Source organism: Geotrypetes seraphini, chromosome 6 (assembly GCF_902459505.1).
Source record: "Geotrypetes seraphini chromosome 6, aGeoSer1.1, whole genome shotgun sequence".
In the NCBI taxonomy this organism is placed as follows: domain Eukaryota; kingdom Metazoa; phylum Chordata; class Amphibia; order Gymnophiona; family Dermophiidae; genus Geotrypetes; species Geotrypetes seraphini.
In genome coordinates this window covers 246,968,295-246,996,217 of record NC_047089.1, presented here as the reverse complement: position 1 = coordinate 246,996,217, position 27,923 = coordinate 246,968,295, and the positions used below count along the sequence as shown (strand labels likewise).

At 42.3% G+C, this 27,923-nt stretch overlaps 1 protein-coding gene across 6 annotated transcripts in view; it reads right to left on the bottom strand.

Annotated features, from left to right (window-relative positions):
• Positions 1 to 27,923, bottom strand: part of LOC117363042 (cyclic AMP receptor-like protein A) — a 646,660-nt gene that overhangs the window by 493,532 nt on the left and 125,205 nt on the right. For all 6 annotated transcript variants that reach the window (XM_033950231.1, XM_033950230.1, XM_033950233.1 and 3 more), the window contains 2 exons: positions 5,306 to 5,362; positions 3,692 to 3,752 (listed from right to left, as the gene is read on the bottom strand). In XM_033950231.1, the coding sequence (XP_033806122.1) occupies positions 3,692 to 3,752; positions 5,306 to 5,362 (118 nt within the window). The remainder of the gene's footprint in view (positions 1 to 3,691; positions 3,753 to 5,305; positions 5,363 to 27,923) is intronic.

Sequence of the window (27,923 nt, the reverse complement as noted above, 5' to 3'; positions counted from 1 at the left end):
TTGGTTATCAGAGGCTGAAACTCTTCACACTTTATTTAGTCAATTTTCTAAACTGTTCTCCCAAGTAGAGAATGACACGGGGATAAATTTTTCCCCATGTATACCATCTGTTTTACTATTTGGGATTTAGCTAGGTACGTGGGACCTGGGTTGGCCACTGCTGGGCTTGATGGACCTTCAGTCTATCCCAGTATGACAATTCTTATGTCTAAATACTGTATAACATAATAAACAGACACAACAAATGGGAAAATAATTGGGGGCTTTGTACATGAAGAAAAGTGCTGACCCCACATTTCCTGCAGAACCACCTGCTTGGAAACCAGCGCTCATTAAATAAATTAATGTTTTATATTCTTCTAAGGTGAGCTACATGAGATGTATATAGATACACAAGTCAAAATGTAGGTTTTAGTTCATACATATGGTGACATTTATAGACCCCTGTTGCAAAGCAGGAGCCAAAACATGGTCGTGTTGGATCATTTTAATATTTGCTATTGACATGCTTAATTCAATAAAATACATTGTGTTTATGCTTTATGACGTTTCCGGTTTTGTTCTTTGCTCCTTGCTTCAGCGTGGGATATTCCGCTGCCTGTGTTTGCACTGAGTCACTGAACGGAGGTCAAGCCAAAGGTAAAGCCCCGTCAAGCAGCAGACATTTTATTACCATTCAGATAAGATTATTTCATCACAAAGCCATAAGTTTATTTACCAAAGTATTAATCTCCTCCATTTTTAAGATGAAATCTGATTTTTCTCATATTGAGGCTTATGACTCTGCAGTAAGAACAAATGTTTTCTAAGGAAACTTCCTTTTCATGATCTATTAGGTGAGATTTTCAAACTATCTGCATTGACCCAAAGATCACGTGTATTGTTTATCATGAGATTTGTAGCAATTTTTTTATAAGTATGAAGCTCTGCACAGGTCTAAACTACCCACAATCAAATGCATCTGTTCTTTCTGCTGATAAAGCATGAATGAAGATATGAAAATGCCACTGACGTACTTACTTTCGCTCCTCTGACTTAAATACACCCTCGGAAATACGTATTATCTCTCAATGTCAATGAAAGCCTGCACCCTTGTAGTCATACTGAGGAAGGCTAATTTGCAGATATTCGATTAACAAATGCAATGCATTTTATTCTCAGAAATCACTTTGAAAATTGTCCTCTTTGAAGAACGATCTCAAGAATACAATAGTCCAGTTATCAAAAATAGAAACCACCATTTCCCTGTAACTTCATCGAGTGTCCACTAGTCTTTGTAAGTTTTGACGGAGTGAAAAATCGATCCACTTGTACCCGTTCTACTCCACTCAGCATTTTGTAGACTTCAATCCTATCTCCCCTCAGCTGTCTCTTTTCCAAGCTAAAGAGCCCTAACTGTTTTAGTCTTTCCTCATACGAGAGGAGTTCCATCCCCTTGACCATCTTGGTCGCTCTTCTTTGAACCTTTTCTAACACCGCTACATCTTTCTTGAGATAAGGAGAACATAAGAATACCCTTACTGGATCAGTTCATTGGTCCATTAAAACCCAGGAACCCTTTTTCACAGTGGTCAATCCAGGTCACTAGTACCTGGCCAAAACCCAAGGAGTAGCAATATTCCATGCTACCGATACAATGCAAGCAGTTGCTTCCCCCGTGTCTTTCTCAATAACACTATGGATTTTTCCTCCAGGAAGTTGTCCAAGCCTTTCTTAAAACCAGCTATGCTATCCGCTCTTACCACATCCTCTGGCAACACGTTCCAGAGCTTAACTATATTCTGAGTGAAAAAAGATTTCTCTCCTATTGGTTTTAAAAAGTATTTCCCTGTAACTTCATCGATTGTCCCCATACTCCAGATGAGGTCGCAGAGGCATTATAATATCTTTAGTCTTGTTAACCATCTCTTTTTAAATAATTCCTAGCATCTTGTTTGCTTTTTTGGCCGCTGCCACACATTGGTCAGAAGGTTTCATTGTATTGTCTACAATGACAGCCAGATCCCTTTAAAAGTATTTTCCTGTAACTTCATCGAGTGTCCCCTAGTCTTTGTAATTTTTGATGGAGTGAAAAATCGATCCACTTGTACCCGTTCTACTCCACTCAGGATTTTGTAGACTTCAATCATATCTCCCCTCAGCTGTCTCTTTTCCAAGCTGAAGAGCCCTAACCGTTTTAGTCTTTCCTCAAACGAGAGGAGTTCCATCCCCTTTATCATCTCGGTCGCTCTTCTTTGAACCTTTTCTAGTGCCACTATATCTTTCTTGAGATGAGGAAACCAGAATTGAACACAATACTCTAGGTGAGGTCGCACCATGGAGCAATTCAGGGGCATTATAACAATCTTAGTCTTGTTAACAATCCCTTTTTTATCAATCCTAGTATCCTGTTTGCTTTTTGGGCTGCCACCGCTAAACCCCAAGGCGGACCCTAGCATCCAGTAACTGTGATTTGGGTTATTCTTCCCAATGTGCATCACTTTGCACTTGTCCATACTAAATTTCATCTGCCACTTGGATGCCCAGTCTTCCAGTTTCCTAAGGTCTGCCTGCAATTTTTCACAATCCGCATGCGTTTTAACAACTTTGAACAGTTTAGTGTCATTTGCAAATTTAGACACCACCATTTTGCCGGGACTGAAGTCAGGCTTACCGGTCTGTAATTTCCCAGATCTCCCCTGGAACCCTTGTTAAAAATCGGCGTAACATTGGCCACCCTCCAATCTTCAGGTACTACAGACGATTTTAGCGACAGGTTACAGATCACTAACAGCAGGTCAGCAATTTCTTGTTTAAGTTCCTTTAGTACCCTGGGATGTATACCATCCGATCCAGGTGATTTATCACTTTTTAACTTGTCGATTTGGCTTTGTACATCTTCCAGATTCACCGAGATTTCTTTCAAGTTCCTCCACATCATTTATTTAATTCCTCCATTTGTGCATCACATTTACCTATACAAGCTCTAGGGGACATTACAGAGGAAGGGGTTAGAAGAGGATAGGGAGGACCATGGAGGGTAGGAAGGAGTGGAGAGGAGAGAAGCATATAGAATATTTCATAAAAATTCCTAACTTTACAGATAGAAGCACCATTTATGTAAATGATATCTAAATGAATTAAAGTAATATGTAAACAGAATAGAAGGGAGGAACCATTAAACAATTGAATTCAGGGAAATTCAATTAATAAAAAGAATAGGGGTACAAACGGAATAAAATTTAAAATAATTCCTAAACTGGGGGAAAAAAAAACATTTCCAGTTCTGTTAGATCTCTTACAATCTTCTTTGATACAATGACGTCAGAAGAAGAGCCGACACAGGCGTGACAGCAGGTTAGGGGTTGCTGCTCGCACCAGGAACTTTGCAGAGGTACGAGGGAAGGGAAGCGACATGCACGCACAGCAGTGGTGGGGCCGGGAAAGGAGCAGGGGGGTAGAGAGGAGGATGGGTGCCTGCGCCCTCACCAAGATGGCACCTGGGGCAGACTGCCCCCCTGCCCTGCCCTGCCGTTTACTACGCAATTGCTTATGTGTACAGGTCCCACAGATCATTTATGGTACAATACATTATGGTATAAAAAACATCAGGACAGAGCTGAATTCCTTCCAGTGCAACACACAGCACATATGAAAAAGCACGAGCAGTGTTTTGAGATGAGCAGCACAGCAGTAATGACCCAACACTTACCAAAGTAAGTTAGCCACCAGGCCTGAAAGTTGCACAGTGCTCCATCAGGACCAGCATCTCCCTAAAGAGTAAAAGGAAACACAATGAGCTCCTCTCCAAAGTACAAAGCAAGACTAGCAAGCCTATGACAACCCTGATAATAGACAGACAAAAAAGCAAGTCCAATGTAAACATAACCTCCCTGTGCAAAAGGGATTTCCAAATCCTTGGTGCTGCTAGGACAAAAGGAGGATTGCTTTAAGAAAAAGTATCAGGCTCGAAGGGAAACTTTCTCAATGCGGCAATTCAAGCAATATGATCCTATCAAATTTATTTTATTTTTACGAATTATAACTTTTTCACAAGTATACCAACTTGTTTAAGGACATACAGAGCCATAATCCAACATGAAAATACAGGTCGTCGTCGACTTACGACCTATGCGACATGTGACCGTTCAAGTTTACGACGTGTTCCCCAGCCCATTGTACAGTATTTTTTTACCCCTCCCGGCCTACCTTTTCCCTGGTGGTCCAGCGGTGTATCCTGCCTGAGCACCTCCTGCTGACATCAGAAGCCAGCAGCGCATACGGGCATGCATGCGCAGGAGCGAGCTTTTAGAACTCCCGCCCTGCACCGCTGACTGACACACTGCCGGAAGTTCTCACGGGACTTGTGGTTCTCACAGCAGCGGGTCAGTCAGCGGCTCAGGGCGGGAGTTCTAAAAGCTCGCTCCTGCGCGTGCCGGCCCGGGTGCGCTGCTGGCTTCTGACATCGGCAGGAGGGGCTCAGGCAGGATACACCGCTGGACCACCAGGGAAAAGGTAGGCGGGGAGGGGTAAAAAAATAGTTAGTACAGTACTGTATTAACATAGGCCGACTTACAACCGAATCAACTTATCAAACGGAACTGATTGCGGTCGTAAGTCGACAACTACCTGTAAATCTAAGTACAGACTAAGAAGTAATAACAATCTTATGGAAATAACTCTTTCTTAGACCACAAACAGAAGGAAAGGAAGAATCAAAATTGCCAAGAGTTAAGTTACAGGAAACTATTTAGGAAAAGGCTTAATACATCAAACCCCCCAGTTACTAATTATTTGAACCAGACTCTCCTCACTGCTGAACAGAAAATACAATACACCAAAGAAAAAAGGGGTGAGAGCCGTCTTAAAAACGTTGGGGCTCATTTCCAAAACAGAAAACCATCCTAAAATGGCACCAAGCAACAGATGGACTTCTTTGTTTCACAAAGACATCCAAATTGCTATTTTCAAAATTCATTTCTAAGATTTTGTTCTAAATCTCAAGGTGGGGATGCTGGAGGTGTGTTTGGGATAGGACTGAGACGGGCTTACAAAATGCTGGCCTACATTGTAAGTAGCTGCGGCCGCTATACTTATCGCGGCAAGGGATCTCCCTGATGCGATAAGTATAGCGGCCGCCTGTCCGATCACTGGCAGGAAGGTGCCCAACCCCTCCTGCCGGAACGCCCCCCTCCCCACCCAACACTCCCGATCGCCAGCAGGAGGGTGGAACAGTGCCTTATTGAAATCCAACTGCACCACCTCCAGTGTTTTCCCCTGATCTAATTCTGGAAGGAAAAGGAGCAGGAAAAGATGCAATACTTACCATAACATATGCTATGCTGTCAAAGAAGGCTGCTACAGTGAGGCTGAAAATCATTTTCTGTATAGAGAGAAATGGATGCCATGTTATTTCTATTTCACTACCTATCCACGTACAGATTACTTCTCTCTACTTCTCGTTATTGATGTCAATATTCAAAACAATTTAAAGGTTAATTTTGGAGCGGACTGCATAAATCACAAGGGCTGGACATTTTAGGTTGGCAATGCACTACTTTGGGCGCAAGGGCTGTTGAAAGGTTATGGTAGAGCTTAAAGGCACAGATTTTTACTTCACTTCCGAAGACAATGAATTTCAGCAAGTATCAAATATCTTAGAGTATCTTGGAACTTCGGAGGTGACACTCATAGGACCAAAAAAAGGTTTTGAGTGAACTTCCACCGTGTCTCTTCACTAGTTCTGTTTTTTTAAAAAAATTTTAACCGTTTTTTTAGAGTGCATTTAAAATATAACAAAATACTTAAATATATTATATACTAGTCTTTAAGCCCGTTACATTAACGGGTGCTAGAATAGATGTGTGTGTCTGTCTTTCTTTCTTTCTTTCTCTCTCTCTCTTTCCTCAGCTGTCCACCACCACTCCTTCCCTGCTACCCCTGTCCAGCAGCAGCAGCCCTTCTCCCTTTCTTTCCCCCCCCGTCCAGCAGCACCTCTTCCCTGCTCCCCCTGTCCTGCAGTAGGCCTTCTCCCTTCCCTTCCCCCCCATCCAGCAGCACCTCTTACCTGATCCCCCTGTCCAGCAGTAGCCCTTCTCCCTTCCTTTTACCTCCCCTCTGTCCAGCAGCACCCCTTCCCTGCTCCTCCTGTCCAGCAGCAGGCCTTCTCCTTTCCCTGCTCCCCCTGTCCAGCATCCGCTAACCCGGGCAGCCTCGGGGCTTTTGCTAGGCCGGCCCACCTCACATTATCGAAGTTGGCCAGCCTAGCAAATGCCCCGCAGCTGCTGCGTTTGCTGGTCAGGGGCTGAGAACAGGAAGGATTGCATTGAGATTCCTGAGCAAGCACAAGGTAGATTGCATGGCCTATTTCTCTAAAGGATTCTTACACAGAGATTCCAAGAAACAGTCTACAATGAGATGGGAGAAAGTTCTAACTAGTCACCTTCCCTTAATATTTCTAAGACCCACCGGTCAGACATCTAGGTCTACTCTTGAAGAAAGTTGGTAAAATGACCATCTATTTGCACCTCCATAGAGTGGACCTGGACTCTCTGGAAGCTGAAGCCACAAAAAGTTGTGACGCTCCAGACCAACTATGGTTTTTGCGTGTGTCCGTACCCCCCTCCGTCCACCTCCCCAACAATGCTCTGCCCCCAACTTTGAGTTGCTCAAATTGTATATAAATAAATCAGAAAGAAAACGGGAACGTTTCACTCAGTTTGAAAAATATATATAAAAGGAAGAAAGTTTGCCTCTCTCTCCTGGTTAGATCATCCATGGCAGAGGGGGGTCAAAGTGAAATGGAAGACTGGAAAGGGGAGGGGGGAGACAAAAATGCCAGTGTAGTATCCACTCTCCATATATTCAATGCTGTTACCCTTTCAGATAGTGGTGATAAATTTAGAGGATGTCAAACAAAGCGAGGCAGTGACCACGGATGGGTGGAACCAAATTCTATTTATTAATCAGTCATCCAGTGATTCTAAACTAACATATCCACCTCATGCTTGTAAAACAGGTTTCTTCATACTGAGAAAGTTGTGTACCATACGCCAATACTGTACTTTGATAAGCCCTCCTTTCACTCACTAATCCTAGCTTTACTGATAACGCAGTTTGCCTACTGTAATACAAGGTGCAAATAAATCCATTATTAAGAAAATACAGACGTTACAAAATACTGCCATTTGCCTCTTAACTCGTTCATGATCCTATGAACATGTTACACCTTGGTGGCAAGTCAAATGCGCGCAAGACAAATGAAAATGAACCTTACACCCTTACTGAAACAGCACCATTCACTCTCAGCTTATCAGGTTCACTATAAAGTCCTCACTTTGGCATTTAACCCTTTCAAGACCATAAGGATCGTAGGCCAATTTTTGTGGTTTTGACGACATTTTTATGGTAAAAAGGGCTTGCAGATGCCAAAAAATTGATTTTTTTTGTGAAATATCATTATTTTTATTTAAAAAATCAAACTTCTGGCTTATGGACAGTGTGGCAAGTGAATCTTCTCGTCAATCTGGCAACGACGCTAATGAATGAATGTCGGAACCAGTTTGTTTACATAAAGGCAGTATCCTATGGAATCCGTACATATCAAATTTAGAACTGTAGACTATCCCAATCAAAATTTATAGGATTTTAAAGTTATGGGACAAATATGTCCCTTGGTCCTGAAAGGGCTAAAGCCTTTAAACAAAACACCTCAGATTACTTGTTATCTCTGACCATCCCTTATTCTCTGGCCTGGAGGCGTGGCTTAGTGGTTAAGGATGCAACTCCAGCACCCATCGGTTGCAGGTTCAAACCCAGCACTGCTCCTTGTGACCCCGGGCAAGTCACTTAACACTCCTTTGCCCCAGGTACACTAGTCCAAATGTGAGCTCAGCAGGACAGATAGAGAGAAATACTTGAATTCCTGAATGTAAACCACGTGGAGGGGCATAATCGAAAGGGACGTCTAAGTCCGTTTGCGTCCAACTCACAAGTCGTCCAAAGTAAAAAAACAGCCCAAGACACATTTTCAAAAAATACGTCCAAAATTTTTTTTGTTTCGAAAACAATCTGATCGTCCAAGCCGCTAAATCGTCCATCTTTATACCACATTTCCGTCCAACTTTTCGTCCAAGTCCAAAACGCCTAGAAAAAGCCCTGTTGGACGTGGGAGGGGTCTGCAAAGTGATGGACTGAACACCCAGACATGGCACCTAAATAGTGGGGTACCTTACAGGGCACTGCTGTGAACTTCACAAACAGGGTGCCATGACTTCCCCTCACTACAGCTCACTTATAGGTGACAGTGAGTCTCCCAAACCACTTCCAGAATCCCCTAGACCCACTTATCTACCACCCCAATAGCCCTTATGGCTGCAGGAGCCACTTATATGCCAGTGCAAAAGGGTTTTGGGGGTGTATAGGGCAGTGCACATGTTTAAGTATCAATGCAGTGATTACAGGGGCTTATGGGCATGGGTCCTCCTCTCTATGAGTCCCTAACCCACCCCCAAGATGACTTAAGCTGCCTCTGGGCTGGATGACTAAGCTTTCCTATGCCAGGTGGCCAGGTGATGATGGTCTGGAGGCTGAATTTTAAAGGTGTGATTAATATTTTTATTGGGGTGGGGGGGTTGGTGATCACTGGGGTAGTGTGTGGAGGTCTGTATTATGAGTTTGCAGTGCTTAGCTGGTGACTTTAGGTGGGTTTTTGTGACTTAGACCATGTTTTACTTGGTCTAAGTCACAACATCCAAGTTCCGTCTAGGCTCTGTTGTAAAACTTTCGGTTATACATGCTGTACAACTAAGTCTAAGCCGGCCCACGTCCCGCCCAACTCCCGCCCTCGACACTCCTCCCGAAACACCCCATTTAGCTTTGGTCGTTCAGCAGCACTATGAAGGCCTAGGTCATTTAGAAATATGTCCAAAACCCATTTGTATTATCGGCACTTGGATGTATTTGGACAATGTTCGTCCAAGTGCCAACTTAGGCCGGTTCTTGGACGTTTTTCTCTTTCGATTATGAGCCCCTTAGGCTATAAGTGGTCTATAGATTCAAGATAAATTCTGAGATCTTTAAATGACCATCAGATGGTCTTATGTGGACAGACTGGATGAGCCATTTGGCCTTTATCTGCCATCACATTTCTAACTCGCAAACCTTGAAACTACCCGTGACAATGCCTTCCTCTGGAATAACCTGTCACTGATCATTTGAGCAGAAGGATTATTCAAAACCTCTGAGCAAGCCTTCTCTTTCTAAGCAGATCTTGGACTGTTGTACGATGCTCACCCATTCCCCAATGGGGCTGACAATTTATAACTTGGTATGAATGTGATTTCTGTCCTATACACATGATGGACTTCCCTTCCCTACTTGATTTTAGTTTGTAAAACGGCTTAGTTTTGCCTGTCAGTTTTTAGCGGTATAGTAAATGGCAAATAAATAACACACACAATAGCGGTTTTTAGTGCAGGCTGGCACGCTGAATATTCTGCGCTGCTCCCGACACTCAAAGCAACTCTGAGCATCCAATACCAGCGTGCCTTGCATTGCACTTGGTCAGCGGTTCCACCAATCAGAGGTCTGCTCCAGCAAGGGGGCATGTCTAAGTGCTCCCATAGGCCCGCTCCCTTGAGGGGGAAAAGTCTTGAGGATTGGGAATGAGCAGCTGCACACACTTGGATAAGAGGGAGAGAAGGCAGAGAGAGCGAGGGCAGATGGGCAGGAGGGAGGCAGCAAGCAAGCGACCACTGCCAACCTATTGGCCTGCTGACGTCACAGCCCAGGCGTTTGGTGCTCTTTGTAGTTTATTTGCTTATAATCCACTTTTTCCAAAAGGAGTACAACAAAACATACATAGTAAAATCAACATACAATTACACAAACCATAAAAACATATAACATAAAATTACTTATAATACAATCAAAGTTCTTTCCATCCTATCAACTTCAATACAGCAGTTACACACTTTAACCTACACTATATTCTTCTGGATACTTCATATGATAAAATAAGCACTGCTTCAATTATATTTTAAACATGACAATATTCTCTTGCTTCCGGATATAACATTGGTGAAACAAGGTTGCTTGTTGGGAAGATTGGAGAAGATGTGACAGCGTTGGAGCTCAAGTCGTCTTTTGTCAGTTAAGTCCTTGAACGTGCCTCCAAGTGATTTTGCCCTTTTCCAAACCTGAGCTGTTCAGTGAGGGAGTTTTTTTGCCAGTGAAAGTATCAAAAGCAGTTTTGATTTGTACTTTTTGGTTCTATATTGCTACATTAGTCTGAGTCTTTTTGGGTACATGCTGGGTTTGAAGAGGGGGGTACCTCGGTGCCACGATCATACAACATTTTGAATTATTATATGAATATATTTGATGGTGTGCGTCCTCGTATAATTTGTTAACACAGTAGCTACAAGATCATGGAATGGTTATGCTTTCGAACTCCCCTAGGTGGCTGGTGACTTGACTATATGGGGAAGTTACGATGGGGCGGGGCTAAGTTAGGCTAGGCCAAGTTAAAATTAGAGAATGGCATGGTGACAAAATTCATCACCTTTTCCGTCCCCGCGGATAACCGCGGGAAATAATCCCATGTCATTTTCTAGTGTCTCTTTCAACCTCGGTCCTTCTACACCAGCATTCTTCAAAGCAAAGCTTGTGGGTCAGTGGTTGTGGCCATTCATACTCTGATTCTTATGTGAGCCAAGGATAATGAAGCCATTGTTTCATCACTGATGTGATTGGCTCTTAGGCACTGGTGGAATGAGGCATTATGACATCACAATATCTGCTCTGGATACCAGAGACTGTCATTCTGTAGTGTCTGTCTCAACCTCGGTCCTTCTACACCAGCATTCTTCAGAGCAAAGCTTGAGGGTCAGTGGTTGTGGCCATTCATACTCTGATTCTTCCCTCTCTCCTTAAAGAATGACATGAAGATGGTTTCCCGCGATTATCCGCGGAGACGGGAACGGTGATGAATTTTGTCACCATGTCATTCTCTAGTTAAAATCCTCAGAGGAGGGTGGCAACACCTATGTCAGCAGTGAAGGGACAATGGACAGCATTTTTAAATAGAAGCATTTAAGTACTAACAAACCACTTAGATTATTTGTTCACAGAACACTGCATAATAGTTAAGTCTGCAGAATGTTAAAATACTGAGCAGAGAATTTTGCTCAGAATGTCCCCTGGAGTAAAGACCAAACAGATGGGGTGGTGGCGTGAGGGAGGAAAACCACACCCTCCCCATGCCCCTGTTCCACTCATTTGTGATGAGATTAATTGCTAGCTACAAGCATTTGAGGCTTATTCTGTAAGGGCCTTTCCGGTTGCTTTGAAAGCGCTATCCTAATTTCAGTTGCAATACTATTTTCCATGAACGCACAATCTGGTTTTGTTTTTCCAACACTGATCTCCTCTTTCCCAGAAGACATATCATTTAAATTCAGAAGAAGGCCGCGTTCAGTAGCAGCGCTGGGCATTTATAGTGTTAAACCTGGAAAGGGGCTGTCAGTTAACCTCTCTCTTTTTCTGGCTGTTGAGTTATTGAATAAGCAAAGTCCCAGCTGCGTGCAATGCCTGACTTGCCATTTCCTAAGTGGTTGTGTGAGTCTTTAGATTACCATGAGGCTGGTCAGAGATTTGCAGGCAGACAGCTCATCAGCATACATAGAGGAACTCGAGCTCATCAGGAAATTTAAGACACCGCCATGCAGCTAAATAATTGAGGCGCTTCTTTCGTGGCAGCGTGTTGGCCTGCTAGAAAGCAAAGGCAGCTTTATGTACAACCTTTCTTCTCTCCTCTTGCATTATTGCCTGCGCTCTGTGCATGATCGCCAGCTTTTCCTTCCATCACCATCCGCCTCTACACGCTCCTCTGCTTTCTTCTACTGAGCACCCTCCCTCTGGAACTCCCTCCCCAAACTTCTGCATCTTGAGCTAGCCTATCCCAAATTTAATTCTGGACTAAAGACCCACCTGTTTGGCGCAACCTTCAATGCCTGAAAAGCATTTCCATCAAACCTCTATTTATTCATTGTAGACCAGTGGTCTCCAACTTCAACCCTTTGCAGGGCCACATTTGGATTTGTAGATACTTGGTGGGCCGCAGAAAAAAATAGTTAATGTCTTATTAAAGAAATGACAATTTTGCATGAGGTAAAACTCTTTATAGTCTATAAATCTTCTCCCCCCCCCCCCCTTCTCGAAGGCCTGCATGTTCTCTCATTCTTTGCAGCATCCTACAGCTTCCCCACTGGCCTTCCCGTCTTAGTTTCAGCTAATTACCGCAGCCTGCAGAGAGGATCGCTGGTGCTGTAGAGTTCCTTGCAGGCTGCCATCGGCCTCCGCAGCACATTCCCTCTGCTGCGGACCGCCCCTCCTCTGACATCAGGGGCAGGATCGTGGAATGTGTTGCTGAGGATGTCGTCAGCCTGCAAAGATTGCTACAGCACTGGCAATCTTCTCTGCAGGCTGCAGTAATTATCTGAAGGTAAGAGCGGAAGGCCAGGGGGAAGCCGGAGGACGCTGCAAAGAGCGGGCAGCACTAGTACAGACCGTGTGCCGCAAAATAGTACCTGGCAGGCTGCAAGCTTGAGAGACCCCTGTTCTAGACCCAGTGTCTATTGATTTAGGACCTCTGATGCTACTTTTCATGAGTTTTATATTGTTTTGTTTGTTCTTATTTCTTTATTTTCTTGCCTTTGCCTCTTTCCTCTGGTTCCCCTTTCCTAGACATGATCTGTAGTTCCTTTCAATTTTCCTTATTTGTTTGCAGGGCAGGATTAACTCTTTGTTGGGGCCCCTCTTTGTAATTTAAATATAAAACTCCCACAAATGGAGCCTTGAATGATTCTGACTACAGAGGAAAACTGGCAGACAAAACAGCAGATAAGAGGCCCTGCTCGCTGGCTCCCCCTGCTGACTAGAAGGCAGTACATAGGGAGTGAGGAAGAATAGACAGACCTCTGTGGTGAACAATGGCTCTGCGCCCTCCCGATTCTCTTCTCTGTGGCAGCAGCTAACATACCAGGGCAAAGCTCTGCCTCAACTTACACATTTGAGAGAGCCCCTCTTAAATATTTGGGCCCTAGGCTCATGCCTAGTTTGCCTATGCTTTAATTCTGCCCTGTTTGTTTGTAAACTGCTTTGCTACTACCGTACTTGTAAAAAGTGGTATATAAATTTATTTTTTCATTTTATTAATCCCCCCTTTCTGGTAGCAATGGGCCCTTTCTAATATACTTTTTATTTTTAAACAAAAGAAACCTGGACATCAGGAAAATGGATCTTAGGGAGGATACTGTACACCTTGTGGTGAGCAGCCAGAGCTGAGCGCCTAAACCAGAGAAGGAATGTTAAACTGTAGTGGGGTTTTTAGCATCAAACGATGAGCGTCGAAGCTGTTTCTGCCACTGCCGGCACTAAAAACCACATGGGGAGGGTTGGTTATTTAGCATGTTTTTCAACTCGATCCTGGAGTACCCCCTTCCCGTCCGGTTTTCAGGATATCCACAATGAATATGCATAAACTCGATTTGCATACACTGCCTCCATTATATGCAAATTTCTTTCATGCATATTCATTGTGGATATCCTGAACACCTGACTGGCAAGGGGGGACTCCAGGACCGAGTGGAGAAACAGTGATTTAGCCAGTCCTCTCAAGTTTCAAGTATATTTGATTGATCGCTTACTCAGATTGCTAAGCGATGAACATATCATTAAAATTATATACAATTAAGAGGGCAGCAAAACAAACAGACTAAACCAGTGGTCTCAAACTCAAACCCTTTGCAGGGCCACATTTTGTATTTATAGGTATTTGGAGGGCCGCAGAAAAAATAGTTAATGTCTTATTAAAGAAATGACAATTTTGCATGAGGTAAAACTCTTTATAGTTTATAAATCTTTCCTTTTGACTTTAGCTAAAGAGACACATGATCATGAAACTGTTTTATTTTACTTTTGTGATTATGATAAACATACCGAGGGCCTCAAAATAGGACCTGCTGGGCCGCAAGTGGCCCCCGGGCTGCAACTTTGAGACCACTGTTTTAAAGTGTTTTTATGGCTTGTGCAGATGAGGACGGAGCTTAGACATTGGTGGAATGAGGCGTTATGACATCACAGTCTGAGCTCTAGAATGTTGCCACTTAGGATTTTAAATCAATGGTCTCAAACTCAAATCCTTTGCAGGGCCACATTTTGGATTTGTCGGTACTTGGAGGGCCGCAGAAAAAATAGTTAATGTCTTATTAAAGAAATGACAATTTTGCATGAGGTAAAGCTCTTTATAATTTATAAATCTTTCCTTTAGGCTAAGTCTTAATAATAATATTGTCATTTATAGCTAAAGGGACGAATGATCAAGAAATTGTTTTATTTTACTTTTGTGATTATGATAAACACACCGAGGGCCTCAAAATAGTATCTGGCGGGCCGCATGTGGCCCCCCCCCCCCCCGAGCCGCATGTTTGAGACCACTGGACTAAACAGACTAAAACATACATAATGTGATAAGGACAAATATGTTAAAACGAGAGGAAAGGATGGGTAAAAAATACATATCGCTGATAGAAAAGAAGACAATTATGGTAAAAAAACAATTGACATATGATACTATTTTATTTGGAACAACTATGACAAGGAGTCAAAACTCGTCAAATAACAAACTTTTATTTATTTTGACTGGAGTAGCAATACAGCAAATAGCATACAATTGGAAAAAGTATGACAGGTTAAATTACAATTTCTGGTGGAATTCTGTATGTCATATATACAAAATGGAACTCCCTATAGCAACGCAAAAAGGTTATTTTAGTAAATTTCAGAAAATCTAGGGACCATTAACAGATTTTTGTAATGAATGATTAACTTTTCCCATGATAAGATATTTGATTAGGGGGGAAATGGGTGGGCTTTACTTGTTGTTATTTCATAATACATGATTATTTGAATAGTTTCATAGGAATGATACTTCTATGTATTATTGAGTAGGGAGAAAGGGGAGGGGAGGTTATTCTATTCAATAAGAATAATTTATATATTAGATTTCTTATATAATATTTAAAATATTACAGAATATTAATTTGTAATGAAATGTTATACTTAATGCATATATGAGAGTTAATCACATGTGTATCTTTAAGTTCATATGAGTTTAACTGCTACACTTGTTGTAACATGCAAAAATGAATAACCATTCCTTCTTTGAAAATAATTGGGACTAGAAGAGCAACCATGTTTTCAGTACAAGCACTCCAACAGTGGAATAATTTACCAATCTATTTACGTAGCGAATCATCATTAGACAAATTCAAACGCGGCTTGAAAAGCATTCTTTATAAAGATGCATTCAATACATAGATAGAACATTCCAATAAACGCAGTACCTAGTCTCCAAAGAATTAAATGAATAGGACATCAATTTGAAATTATAAGTGCTTTTATAATCTTAATCTTCCTACTTTTCTCTTCTTTTAAAAGGTCATTAATATCAATCTTAGTCTTCTTACTTTTTCTTGCAAAAGGCCTTTTACATTTAAACTGATCAATCATTCTTAACATTATCTCATATTTTGAATTATTTCAAAATAATTAAAGCTTTTTTAATCAATTCTTTTTATATTCTTTCTTAAATGACCCTATCCTTGTGTGCAAACCTTAAATGTTCCTTTTTTTATTTTATTTTATTTTATAAATTGTATTTCTACCCTTTACCTATTTGTTCCAGTTTGTATCAATAGAACATAATGATTAGTCTGTATAATTTTGTCTCATTTGTATTTGTCATAAGAACATAAGAACTGCCATCTCCGGATCAGACCTTCGGTCCATCAAGTCCGGCGATCCGCACACGCGGAGGCCCTGCCAGGTGTACACCTGTCGTAATTTATAGTCCACCATATCCTTATATGCCTCTCTTAAGGAGATATGCATCTAGTTTGCTCTTGAAGCCTAGGACGGTCGATTCCGCAATAATCTCATCTGGGAGGGCATTCCAGGTGTCAACCACTCTCTGAGTGAAGCAGAACTTCCTGACATTAGTCCTGAACCTGTCCCCCCTTAGCTTCATTACATGTCCTCTAGTCCGTGTCAAATTGGACAATGTAAATAATCTTCTCTGCTCTATTTTGTCGATTCCTTTCAGTATTTTGAAGGTCTCGATCATATCCCCACGCAGTCTCCTTTTCTCAAGGGAGAACAATCCTAGTGTTATAAGTCTGTCCTCGTATTCCAGTTTCTCCATACCCTTCACCAGTTTTGTTGCTCGTCTCTGCACCCTCTACAGCAGTTTTATATCCTTCTTTAGGTAGGGAGACCAATGTTGGACGCAGTATTCCAAGTGTGGTCTGACCATTGCCCTATAAAGCGGCATTATAACTTACTCCGATCTACTCCTTGGCTTTTATTGTATATTAGAATTATGTAATACGCATTGAAATATTGGATATTGCGTAAAATCAAAATTTATTAAACTTGAATAAAGAATTTAAAAAAAACAACAACAAACAATTGGGAGGAAATAAACAGTGAACCTTAGAGAGGTTATGAAGATGAAATGAAACTCTCAATCAAGCTTTTTTAGGTATCAAAAGCATCCTTGACAAGAAAACTTTTCAGTTTGCCCAGAACAAGTTACAGCAAGACATTCGCAGTAGATTAATAAACCCTAATCGGTCCCAGAGAGATCTTTTTCCCCTCAGTTCCTTGTCTTATTTGTCCAATGCTCCCTCTCTCTCTCTAGCAGTCCAGGAGTTGATTGGTTCAACCTCATCAGATGCTCCTTTTATCAGCCTGTCAAACGGAGAGATGTGACATTGGGCAACCCTGGAAATACACTTCCCGCGGCAAGGAATCAACAGAAACAAGTAGCATTCATCTGTCACCCTGTCTTGTGGAGCCATGTGAAGCACAACACAGGCAGCAGTCGCTACTTCCTCTCAGAACAATGGCTTTTTGTTTCAAGAGCGGTGGCAGGAAACACTTTTTACAATTAAAAAATTATGTCAATAAGGCCCTGTTTGTCTTGATTATTTTCCACTCCTGAGAAGATATTTGTGTTCACAGGGTCAATTTAACAGTGAGGTCAGGGGTGTCCAATATATGGTCCACGGGCTGTTTCTGGCCCACTACGCCTTTCTATTGCAAATGCAAGCAGTGTCTCACTGCCGGCTCACCACACAATTGTTTCCCACGTATTCACCTTTATAGGACCCCCAGGGACCTCTGAAGAAGACTTTTTGTCGAAATGCGGACCGTGTTGGGTCCTGTATCCCTAGCGGACTAGGTCCTTTAAGACTTTTATGTAGATGGGATTATTTTATGTGGATGATTTCAGTGGACCTTTGGAACTTTGACACTTTCAAATAAAGTCCATTTAGGAACATCGTCACTCCACAGAGGTTTTTTTGTTTCCACTACACCTGTCTCCAATAAGGGGCGACGGGTAAGCATTTTGCCTGCCTTCCTTACACTCTCCACACCAGCATTTTAATTCTCTCACTGCTGGTGGTTCTAAAGAAGCCTTGATGGCTCTGTTGGTCCCACTCTTCTCTGAAGCAGGAAGTAGGTGTCGGAGGAGGCGCTGCTGCCGTCATTGCTTGTTGAATGACAAGTGGCTATGAAGGAGTTTGGGACTGGTTTTCCTGAGTTTTAAATTAAATTTTCTCTTTAATAAAATGCTGAATTCTGTTTAGCTGCAGACCTAATTTATCTCATGTTCGAGCCTGCCTGCACTGGGAGTGTTAGCTTGGGCATTTTAGCTTCTTATGGTTATCTCAGCATACACGATATTGTATTCCGCCCTCCTGGACATGTAACAGAAAGACTGCAGGGCCTAGATAAGTGACCTGCTAGTGTGAGTTTAGGACCAAAGATTGTTAAGAAAAGTAACATGTGGAAAGTTTTTTCTAGAATTCAGTTGTATTTCCAGAAAAGTGTATAAATATCTCTGTAACTTCCTGGTTTTGGCACTTCTGAAGCTGCCAGCTTGGGGGCTCAGGAGTCCGCATATGCTGAATAAAATATACCTGTCGCTTTCTTCAAGTCTCTAATTTTTGTGGCTGACCAAAGTGACCTTTCAGCTACAGCAGGAAGGCAGAGGGAAGGGGTTCAGAAGGGAAATGCTGAAAGGAAAAGAGGGATGGAGAAGTGACGCAATTAGGGTCGGGAGACAACGCAGGGCCATGGGAAAAGGGGGCATGTGGAGATGGAGAAGAATAGGACAAACCAAACTTAGCAGTGCTTAGATGGTAATTATCCAGTGCAGGGCAGACTTCTATGGTCTTGACGTAATCATGGCTAGACAGATCTGGATGGACTAGAGTGGGGCTCCAGTAATTGGGAAATAAGGCCAGTGCCCCGAAAATGGCAAGGACAGGTCAAGATCAAGAATGTATATTACTTCTGTCGGAATTCTGCGCTACGCAGTAGTCCCTATCCGTGCAGAATTCCTCTCCTGCATTCCTGGTCCTGGTCCTGACTCAATACTCCCCTTCCCCCGCATGGATCTGGCCTCCGATTGGACCCCCCCTCCCTGTGTGGAGCTGTTCTCTTTTACCCACAGCCCTCCCAAAGCAGCGGCGGCGGTCGGTCTGCAGAGGCAATGCTGTAAGGCTGCTTGCGGCGGCCCCACCAGGGCCTTTCAACTGCCAAGTCACTTCCAAACAGCGCGAGCTAAATGCCGAGCCGCCCATTCTATTATGTTGATAAAAGTATGTTTGGGGGGGGGGGGAATGTCTAAATGCCACTTTATGCCATTTGGTGGAAATGAGCCCCAAAGTTACTTCTTAATGAACAGGTGTTTTCTTGACTTTGCACAGAATAACCAGTGGCAAATTGTTCTCAGATTTTTATGAAGCATCTCTTCAAATCTGCTGGTTTGTGCAGTTGATGTTATATGAGAAGCTACATCCAGCACTAACTAGTAAGCTAGGATTTTAGGATTTTCTGTGAAAAAGAATAAGGAGACGATCCTTTATTTTATTATGCTGGCAAAGAACCAAAAAAGGAATAAAAAGCATCTTTGTCTTCACTACTAGCCCTTCAAAGACTACAATTGATTCAGAATACCGCCACGAAGTTGATCTATGGAAAGAGCAAATTCGACCATGTGACTCCTTTGCTTTTCTCTCCCCATTGGCTCCCGGTTTATTTTAGAATTCAATTTAAGTGTTTATGTGTTGTTTTTAAGATTTGACATGGTATCTTTGCTCCTCTTGTTCCTCTGCTATGGAATATTTCTAGATTTTCCTATGCGAGAGGCATTCATCGATTTGAACTTTCTCTTCCTTCTAGGAAAGGAATTCAAGGAGTTAAGAATTTTAGCAGCTCTTTGGCATTTAAATTTCCCCGATTATGGAATGAACTTCCTTCATTTCGAGGTGTCCCAGTTCCTTCCAACTCTTCCGTAAACTTCTTAAAAACTTTTTTATTCGCTAAACATTTTGAAAACTAACTCTCTTGTATTTCAGTTCACTTTATTTTTTTAATTTATTGTTAACCTCGTCGAGCTTCCTTTGGTTGAAGACCCGGTATATAAGGTTAAGTTTTAGTTTCATTTAGTTTAAGCTGTGGAGCCAATGTTCCTACACAAAGACTTTGGCACTGCGATTCTACATTTACAAAACAGCGCTCAAAGTTGGCGCAGACACTTCAATGCCCAGATTCTGTTCTACTAATCCTATTCTTGACGTGGTGCTTATATTGTGGCATCTTTTCTTGATAAACTCATCATCCCCTTTTGCCCTCCCCGGACCCTTAGATCGGCTGATCAGAACTTACTGACTATAGCTTCCATCAAAGAATTCTACTACACTAGAAAAACAAACTTTTCCATTGTAGCTCCAACTTTATGGAACGCCATGCCAACTCAACTCCGCCTCGAAAATTCACTCGACAAATTTAAGACTAAACTAAAAACGTTCTTATTCCAAGACGCATACCATAGCATCTAAATATTTCCTTTCCAGCAGCCTGCAAAATAAACACGAACCGCTTTTAAGAAGCGATCCCCATTCCTGGTGTTTTATCCTCCCCTCCCCCTTCTTCCCTTTAATTAATTTGTTTTTAATGATGTAATTATTAACTTTCCCCTCAAGCTCATGTTTGTATTTGTAATTTGCCTATTTAATGTTCACATTTCCTCCCCCCCTACAAAATTTATTTTAATCTTTCATTTTTAGCATTGTAAACCAGCCAGGTGCACGTCGATGGTGAGTATATTAAAATTAATTAAACTTGAAAACTTGATCTGTCTTCTAGCACTGGGGTGTGACCGTTAGCTAGCAGAAGGCTTTCCTATAGCTCTGTCCTACCCTCCAGCTAACATCTGATCTTCTGGGACCATGACCACACTCTGAAGGCCCCTGTATGCATTGCACAATATTACCACTTGTGTGGCTGATCCATTCTGTTTGTTCATAGAAAGACTAGGAATTACAGTAATTCTGAAGGTGTGTTTTTCAAAATCTAAGAAATTGTCATGATATTATTCAAAAAGGAATAGAAAATAAAATGGAAAGACAAGTTATAAATGGGTAGAAAGTGTTTTCTTCCAACAGCACGATACGTCCTCACATCCATGTTTATCTAATGGAGCCCATGCAGAAAAAAGCCTTTCCAACTCAAAAAAGATTGGATCACTTTTTGCCACACATCGTTATACACAATGGAAGTAAAATCCGGAGGTCTCAATCCGTCCTCCTTTTCCTGGAGCCATATGGTAACCCTAGGTTATGATGGAAACCATACCTTAATGAGAGCCAGAACCTAAGAGCCAGGTTCCCCCTTAAGAAGAGGAAACTGCAGTAGCAGATTCTTAACAAATATGGCCACCAGGAAGAACTACATCTCCCATGAGGTTGTGAGTTGACCCTAGAGAGAGTAGGGTGGTGGGTTAGAGTCAGGTGGGTTCATTAAGAACAATTCCAAGCAAGAGGTTTTTTTTCCCCCTGAGGAAGAGACAGATGTGCGGCAGAGGGCACTTGCTCCCAAGAGAAATGGTTCAGGGTCTGCAGCTCAATGAGCATTATGTCCACACCTTAAGGAAGAAAGCATGATGGTTGACAGGCCAAAAGAAGCCTTCCCTCCGATGTCAGCGGGCCGCATGCAGGAGCTGCCGATGGTGGCTTTGCGAAGACCAGCCGACCACATGCAGAAGCCACCGCTTGTAGCTTTGCCAACAGAAGTGCAGCTGGGAAGAGGGACCCGGCCAGAGGAGCACAAATTTGAGATGTGAAACAGAAGGGGATGACGAGAGACGTGTTGGGACATGGAAGAGAGGAGAAGGGTCGCATTGGGACAGGAAGAGGGACTGCGTTGGCATAGGAAGGGAGAGGTAGCACTCCGGTTTGTAAGAACGAGTTCGATGTAAGTCGAGCGTTCTTAAACCGGGGACTGCCTGTAAATAAATAAGTAAACATTTACTAGAGATGATGAAAACAAATTACTAGAATGGTTATTCTGAATATATTTGTGAAATCACCAAAACTCCATTTGGGGGCTGCCTAAAATTTAGTGGTAGGCCTGTTGCCCGTCCCTGCTAAAAAAGAAAGTAGGCTCCTGAACAGAGGCGCACAATTATAAAATGATCCCCTTGGAAAGTTACATTACATTAGGGATTTCTATTCCGCCATTACCTTGCGGTTCAAGGCGGCTTACAAAAGATTTATAAACGAGGGTTACGATGGAAGAACAGTTGATGTACGAGAGTGATAAAGAGTAGATCTTTGGACATTTTTCGGGGTTAGGATTAAGGCAGCTTACAAAAGGTTTATAAACGGGGGTTACAATGGAAGCATAATAGTCATTGCTGGGGGAGTAAAGAGTAGCTCCTTTGTCAATTTTAGCGTTGTTAATAGTACTTGAAGTTAGGGCTGTTTCATGAGGTGACAGATACATATGAATAAAGGCGAAAGGTTCGCCTAAGGCACCTAATACGCATGAGTCAGCTCTGTTTATAGCTTTTGAAAGCTCCTCCTTTTCAGCCACTGCCACAATGATGATTCCAAGTACACATTAGATCATATTCGGATTGAAAGAAAGCGACCACGTCAGCCCCTACTACAGACTGCCTCACTGGCTGCCAGTCGAGGCACGAATAATATTCAAGTTCTCTTGCATATGCTTCAAGCTATTCTGGGGACTGGCTCCTAACTACCTGCTACCTCACTTCGTACTATACAGCCCTACAAGACAAACCAGAAACTGCAATCTATTTGCATTACCGGCTGTAAATACAAAACCTTTCTGGATAGAACTTTTATGTACCAAGCAAACAACAACACTGGCTAGACCAGTGGTTCCCAACCCTGTCCTGGAGGTCCACTAGACTAATTGTCCTAATCCCTCCCTTTTCCCCTCTTACCCCCTCTTAGAATCATCTCATCAAAATTGCTTTAGATCTTACGCCTTCAATTGTATTCCTTTTACTGGAAAAGTCCAGCTATCTTCTTTGTTGTACTAGGTCCAACTTCTTTAATTGTATTTCTCTTCCTGGAAATGTCCAGTTATCTTTCTGATGTAATCCGCTTAGAACTGCAAGGTACAGACGGAATATAAGCCAGTAATGTAATGTAATGTAATGTAATTGGGTTTTCAGGCTAGCCCTAATGAATATGCATGAGAGAGATTTGCATGTAATGGAAGTGACAGAGATGCAAATCTGCTCCATGCATATTCATTAGGGATATCCCGAAAACCCGATTGGCCAGGTGGTCCTCCAAGACAGGGTTGAGAACCACTGGGCTAGACAACTACATTAATGGAACTAGACTGACCTACGTCGCTTTTAGAAAAGTCATAAAAACTGCCTTTTTCGACAGATATATCACCTAAACATTAACTACACCAAACACTATTTCCATTTTTTTTTTTTTTCCTAATATGCCCCCTCTGAATTGCTAAGCAAACTGTATATTGTAATTCGCTGCATTTTTAAGATTCTGCATACTGTAAATTCACTATCTGCATATTGTAACTCGCTCATTGTCCGGCTCTCTTCGTTGTGAACCGCCCAGAAGTCGCACGATTGTGGCAGTATAGAAGAATAAAGTTATTATTATTACAAAAAAAGTCCTGATGGAGACACTGCTCATGCTGACAAAGAAGGAAGAACTGAGGATATGTACTAGCTTTTAAATTCATTTTATTCAGTCCATTTATTACAGCTAATCTAAGAAAAAATCCAAAAGAATTACAATAACCTAAGAAATAAATTACATTGGAACGGTAGAAAAAAAAGGTGGCTTGGGAACAGGACCAGAAGGGGGAGTAATAGAGCTGAGAAATGACAGGCTAGGTGAAATTCTGAGCTGACTAGTGGATACTGTCGCTTTAATTCAGTAATAGTACAAATCAGAAAAGAGTATTCGGTTCATTGATACCACCGAAGTTCACTACAACAAAAAGGTCCAAAATGTGGCACAGAAGGCCAAATGGATGGTTTTCTTGCCAAATCCATTCAATTCACTATTTTCAAAATCTAATTTCTAGATCAGTGTCTGGCAAATTTTGCAAAGCCGCAGCACACTAAACTGGTGGCCGCGGCTCGAGGGCATCTGGAAGTGCACGGACATCGATGCGTTCCCCCACCCCCGTCGACAAGGGCAGCTCCTTTTGCATGCCTGCTAACCTGGAAGGCCAGACTTGGGAAGCTCTTCCTTTATAGCCAGGTTCAGAGCAGAAGGGATTTGTTTTGATGCTGTGTCAATGCTGCTTCTTCTCACCTGACACATTCAGCCACAAGATCTGAAGACTCTTTTCCATGTAAAAGGGAAAGGGAATGGAGACTTCTATACCGCCTTTTTGTCGCTTTGGCATTTCAAAGTGGTGGACACTGGAGGATTAGGTGACTTGCCCAAAGTCACAAAAAGCAACACTGGGATTTGATCTCACAACCTTAGGGTGCAGAGGGAGCAGTTCAACCAGCGAATCACAGCCCTTCCTTTTTACTATGCTGTATTTAGACCAGTGGTCTCAAACTCGCGGCCCAGGGGCCACATGCGGCCCGCCAGGTCCTATTTTGAGGCCCTCGGTATGTTTATCATAATCACAAAAGTAAAACAAAACAGTCTCTTGATTATATGTCTCTTTAGCTATAAATTACGATATTATTATTACGACTTAGCCCAACAGAAAGATTTATCAACTATAAAGAGTTTTACCTCATGCAAAATTATCATTTCTTTAATAAGACATTAACTATTTTTTTCTGAGGCCCTCCAACTACCTACAAATCCAAAATGTGGCCCTGCAGAGGGTTTGAGTTTGAGACCACTGGCTTAACTGTAACCATGACATCTTGCTTGCCTTTGGGAAGTAGAGTTGAGATTGTGATGTCATAATGCCTCATTCCACCAATAAGAGCCAGCCTTATCAGTGATGTCACAATGGCTTGATTGTCCTGTTCTCCCCTCTGCCCTCCAACCCTTCCCCTTTACTCTGTGGTCTCAAACTCACGGTCCGCCAGGTACTATTTTAAGGCCCTGGGTATTTTTATCATAATCACAAAAGTAAAATAAAACCGTTTCTTGATCATACGTCTCTTTAGCTATAAATGACAATATTATTATTACGACTTAGCCAAAAGGAAAGATTTATAAACTATAAAGAGTTTTACCTCATGCAAAACTGTAATTTATTTAATAAGACATTAACTATTTTTTTCTGAGGCCCTCCAACTACCTACAAATCGAAAATGTGGCCCTGCACAGGGTTGGAGTTTGAGACCACTGATTTAGACCAATTGTTTTCAATCTTTCTTCTGGACTGACACATCTGACAAATATTCACCTGTGTGACACACTAAAACACTACAGTTACCAGCTGAACAGAGGGAAAAAATCCCTATATATCATTTAATTATTGCTAGCAATGAGTAAGGGAACTACAGATGCAAAGGTGGTGACAGCCAGAGCAAAAGAGAGGGGTCCCTCTCATCCTATCCCCTCCCCACTTTCTCCTTCTTTACTAAATTATGTAATTTCTCCCCTCCTTCCCCTATTTTCCTCACCTTCCAGTTTGTCTAGTCTAAGTCATTTACATTCACTTTATTTTATAAAATTTTTAGCCTTTACAAAACATTGTTAACCGGCCAGACATTTGCTTGATGGTCGGGATATTAAAAACTAATAAACTTGGAAACTTGGAAACTTGGGTGAGCTCCAACATTTTTATTTGAGGCTAACAGGCAAGTAGAAGAACAGCTCGCCTTGGGATAAAGGCAGAAAGAAAAGGCAAGGGACATGTCTTTTCAACCAATGATTGAGTCTTTATTCAAAACAAATACAGTGCTCCCCCAGTCATTCGCAGTCGGCGATTCGCGGTCCCAGTCATTCGCGGTATTTTCCGACCGCGGATGACCAGGCAGGAGAGGGCAGCCGGAGCGCCGGCGAGTGAAGGAAATCACTTGCGATATGCTCCGACCGCCTCTTCCTGCACTAAAGTCGGGCCTCACCAATCAGAAGGCCCGACTTTAGTGCAGGAAGAGGCGGTCGGAGCATACCACTAGTGATTTACTTCACTCGCCGGCGCTCCGGCTGCTCTCTCCTGCCTCTCCGGCTGCCCTCTCCTGTCTCCCCCGCTAAAAACCGTATTCGCGGTTTTTCAAGATTCGTGGGGGTTCTGGAATGGAACCCCCACGAATATCGGGGGAGTACTGTAGTCCCAACAAGGATCCCAGTTTCGGGGTGTGGTAAACATCTTCGTCGGGGGACACGTGGCTGGTGGACGCTGAGTCCAAAACGCTCTTTGTGAGAAAATGGCAACGCTCTGAGCAGTGCCGTTTTCTCACAAAGTGCATTTTGGACTCAGCGTCCACCAGCCACGTGTCCCCTGACTAAGGCGTTTACCACACGCCAAAACAGGAATCCTTGTTGGGACTATTTATTTGAGGCTAATGACAGAAGTAGAACCAGTTATGGAGATTTCAAGTACCCAAATTCTTGGTTCTCGGCTCAATCCAACCTGCAGCACATGTTTGTTAAGAAAAGCACAAGCATGCTGTCTGTCAAATTTTGGGTGACCCACTAGTTGAGAACCTCTGATGTAGGCCAAATAGTTACACTACAGTAATCAGTACTGTTTTTATGCTTTTCACTAAGCTACTCGACAGAGAAAGAAAAGTGTGGTTACTTACCTGTAACGTAGGTTCTCCGTGGACAGCAGGATAGTCAGCCACATATGGGTGATGGCAAATGGGAGCTGATGGGACAACACCCATATGTGGCTGACTCATCCTGCTTGTCCTAGGAGAAGAAGTGTTATTTTACCACATCAGTATACATCTAAATCTCTTTAAGCTGAGGCAGGAGCAACCAGAGAATTTCCCTTTAAGAATACCAGACTTACGAGGCATTTGCTGTAGGATCGACACAGTTCCCTCACGGAGAATCCAAACAGCACAGTTATACTGCCACACACAAGTTGCATCCTATTTGGTATGTTAATGAGAGCTAAAAGCCAAATATCTAATAGGAATAACAAACTTCTCTTTGTAATGACAGGGGTTGCCATACAACTTATTTTGAAGAACTTGAAGAACTGGGATAGGTGAATCCCTTTGTTATACTTTTAAAATGGAACGTCTACAGCAAGAGAAAACCAAAAAAAAAGAAAACCCAAAAATAACTCTGTGGAGTGACGATGTTCCTAAATGGACTTAATTTGAAAGTGTCAAAGTTCCAAAGGTACACTGAAATCATCCACATAAAATAGTTCCATCCACATAAAAATAAATCATCCACATAAGAGCCTTAAAGGACCTAGTCCGCTAGGGATACAGGACCCAACATGGTCCGCGTTTCAACAAAAAGTCTTCTTCAGGGGTCCCTGGGGGTCCTATAAAGGTGAATACGTGGGTAACAATTGTGTGGTGAGCCGGAAGTGAGACACTGCTTGCAAGAACAACAAAAGCATAAGATAAGGTTTACAATAAAAACGAGCTACTGCGGAGGACTAGATTCTTATGTCCTCCACGGCTATGATCAACACTCCTACCCCACAGAAAAAAAAAAACACCGCCCCCCCCCCACACCCACCCCAACAGAAGAACTACAGTACACAGACAGGGGTTAGATGTCAAACAGGTACACCAGTATACAATTGGAGTCTATTCAAGATACGGCTATGACTCACAGGGGAAAAAATGTTCAAATATGGAGTCCAGGCGTGTCACTGTTTAATAAAAAGATTTAAATATAAAATGGAACGTCTGATGGCTATACAGCAGGGAAGGTACAGGAAATTTATGGATGTTTGGGAGCCATTGACTAAATTTTGTAAGGAATGATAACTGACTTTATTTTATTGACCTTTAAACATACACATCCAGGGGGGGGAAGGAGGGTGGAGGCGTTTGTACTGGAATTGTTTTGGGGAATTTTTAGATAGTTTCTTGTGGGTATTTTTTTATTATTAATAGGTGGGAGGGTGGGGGAAAAGAATTGCTTATTACTATATGTAAGTTTATTGTGCCTTTCTTGTACATGAATTATTTGTATGCACAAAATTTAATAAAGATTATTTTAAAAAAACTCAAACGAACAAGTTGCACGCATGATCTGAAAGAAAGCCACGACTAAAGCACACATTAGTCCTGGGAATAGTGCTTCAGGGAAACCATTTTTGCAGTGCTCGGCTTATTGGGAAGGTCTTGAAAGAGTAGGTGAGGTCGTGACACTTCTGTGATACTGAACAAAGTCTGCCTCACAGAATACAAGGGCGCATTTCAAGCAGCCTCTCTGATCCCCAGACCGCTAGAGGAGTCCTGGGGTTATTGTTCGAAAACCAGCTCTGCAGGAATAATAACTTCTTGCATACTATTTTTCATTCAAAGAGGATACCCAGCGGTATAGTAAGGCGTGGGATGGAAAGTGTAACTAGTAGCTTTTTTTTTTTTAATCTGCTCAGCAAAAGGGAGTGGGAAG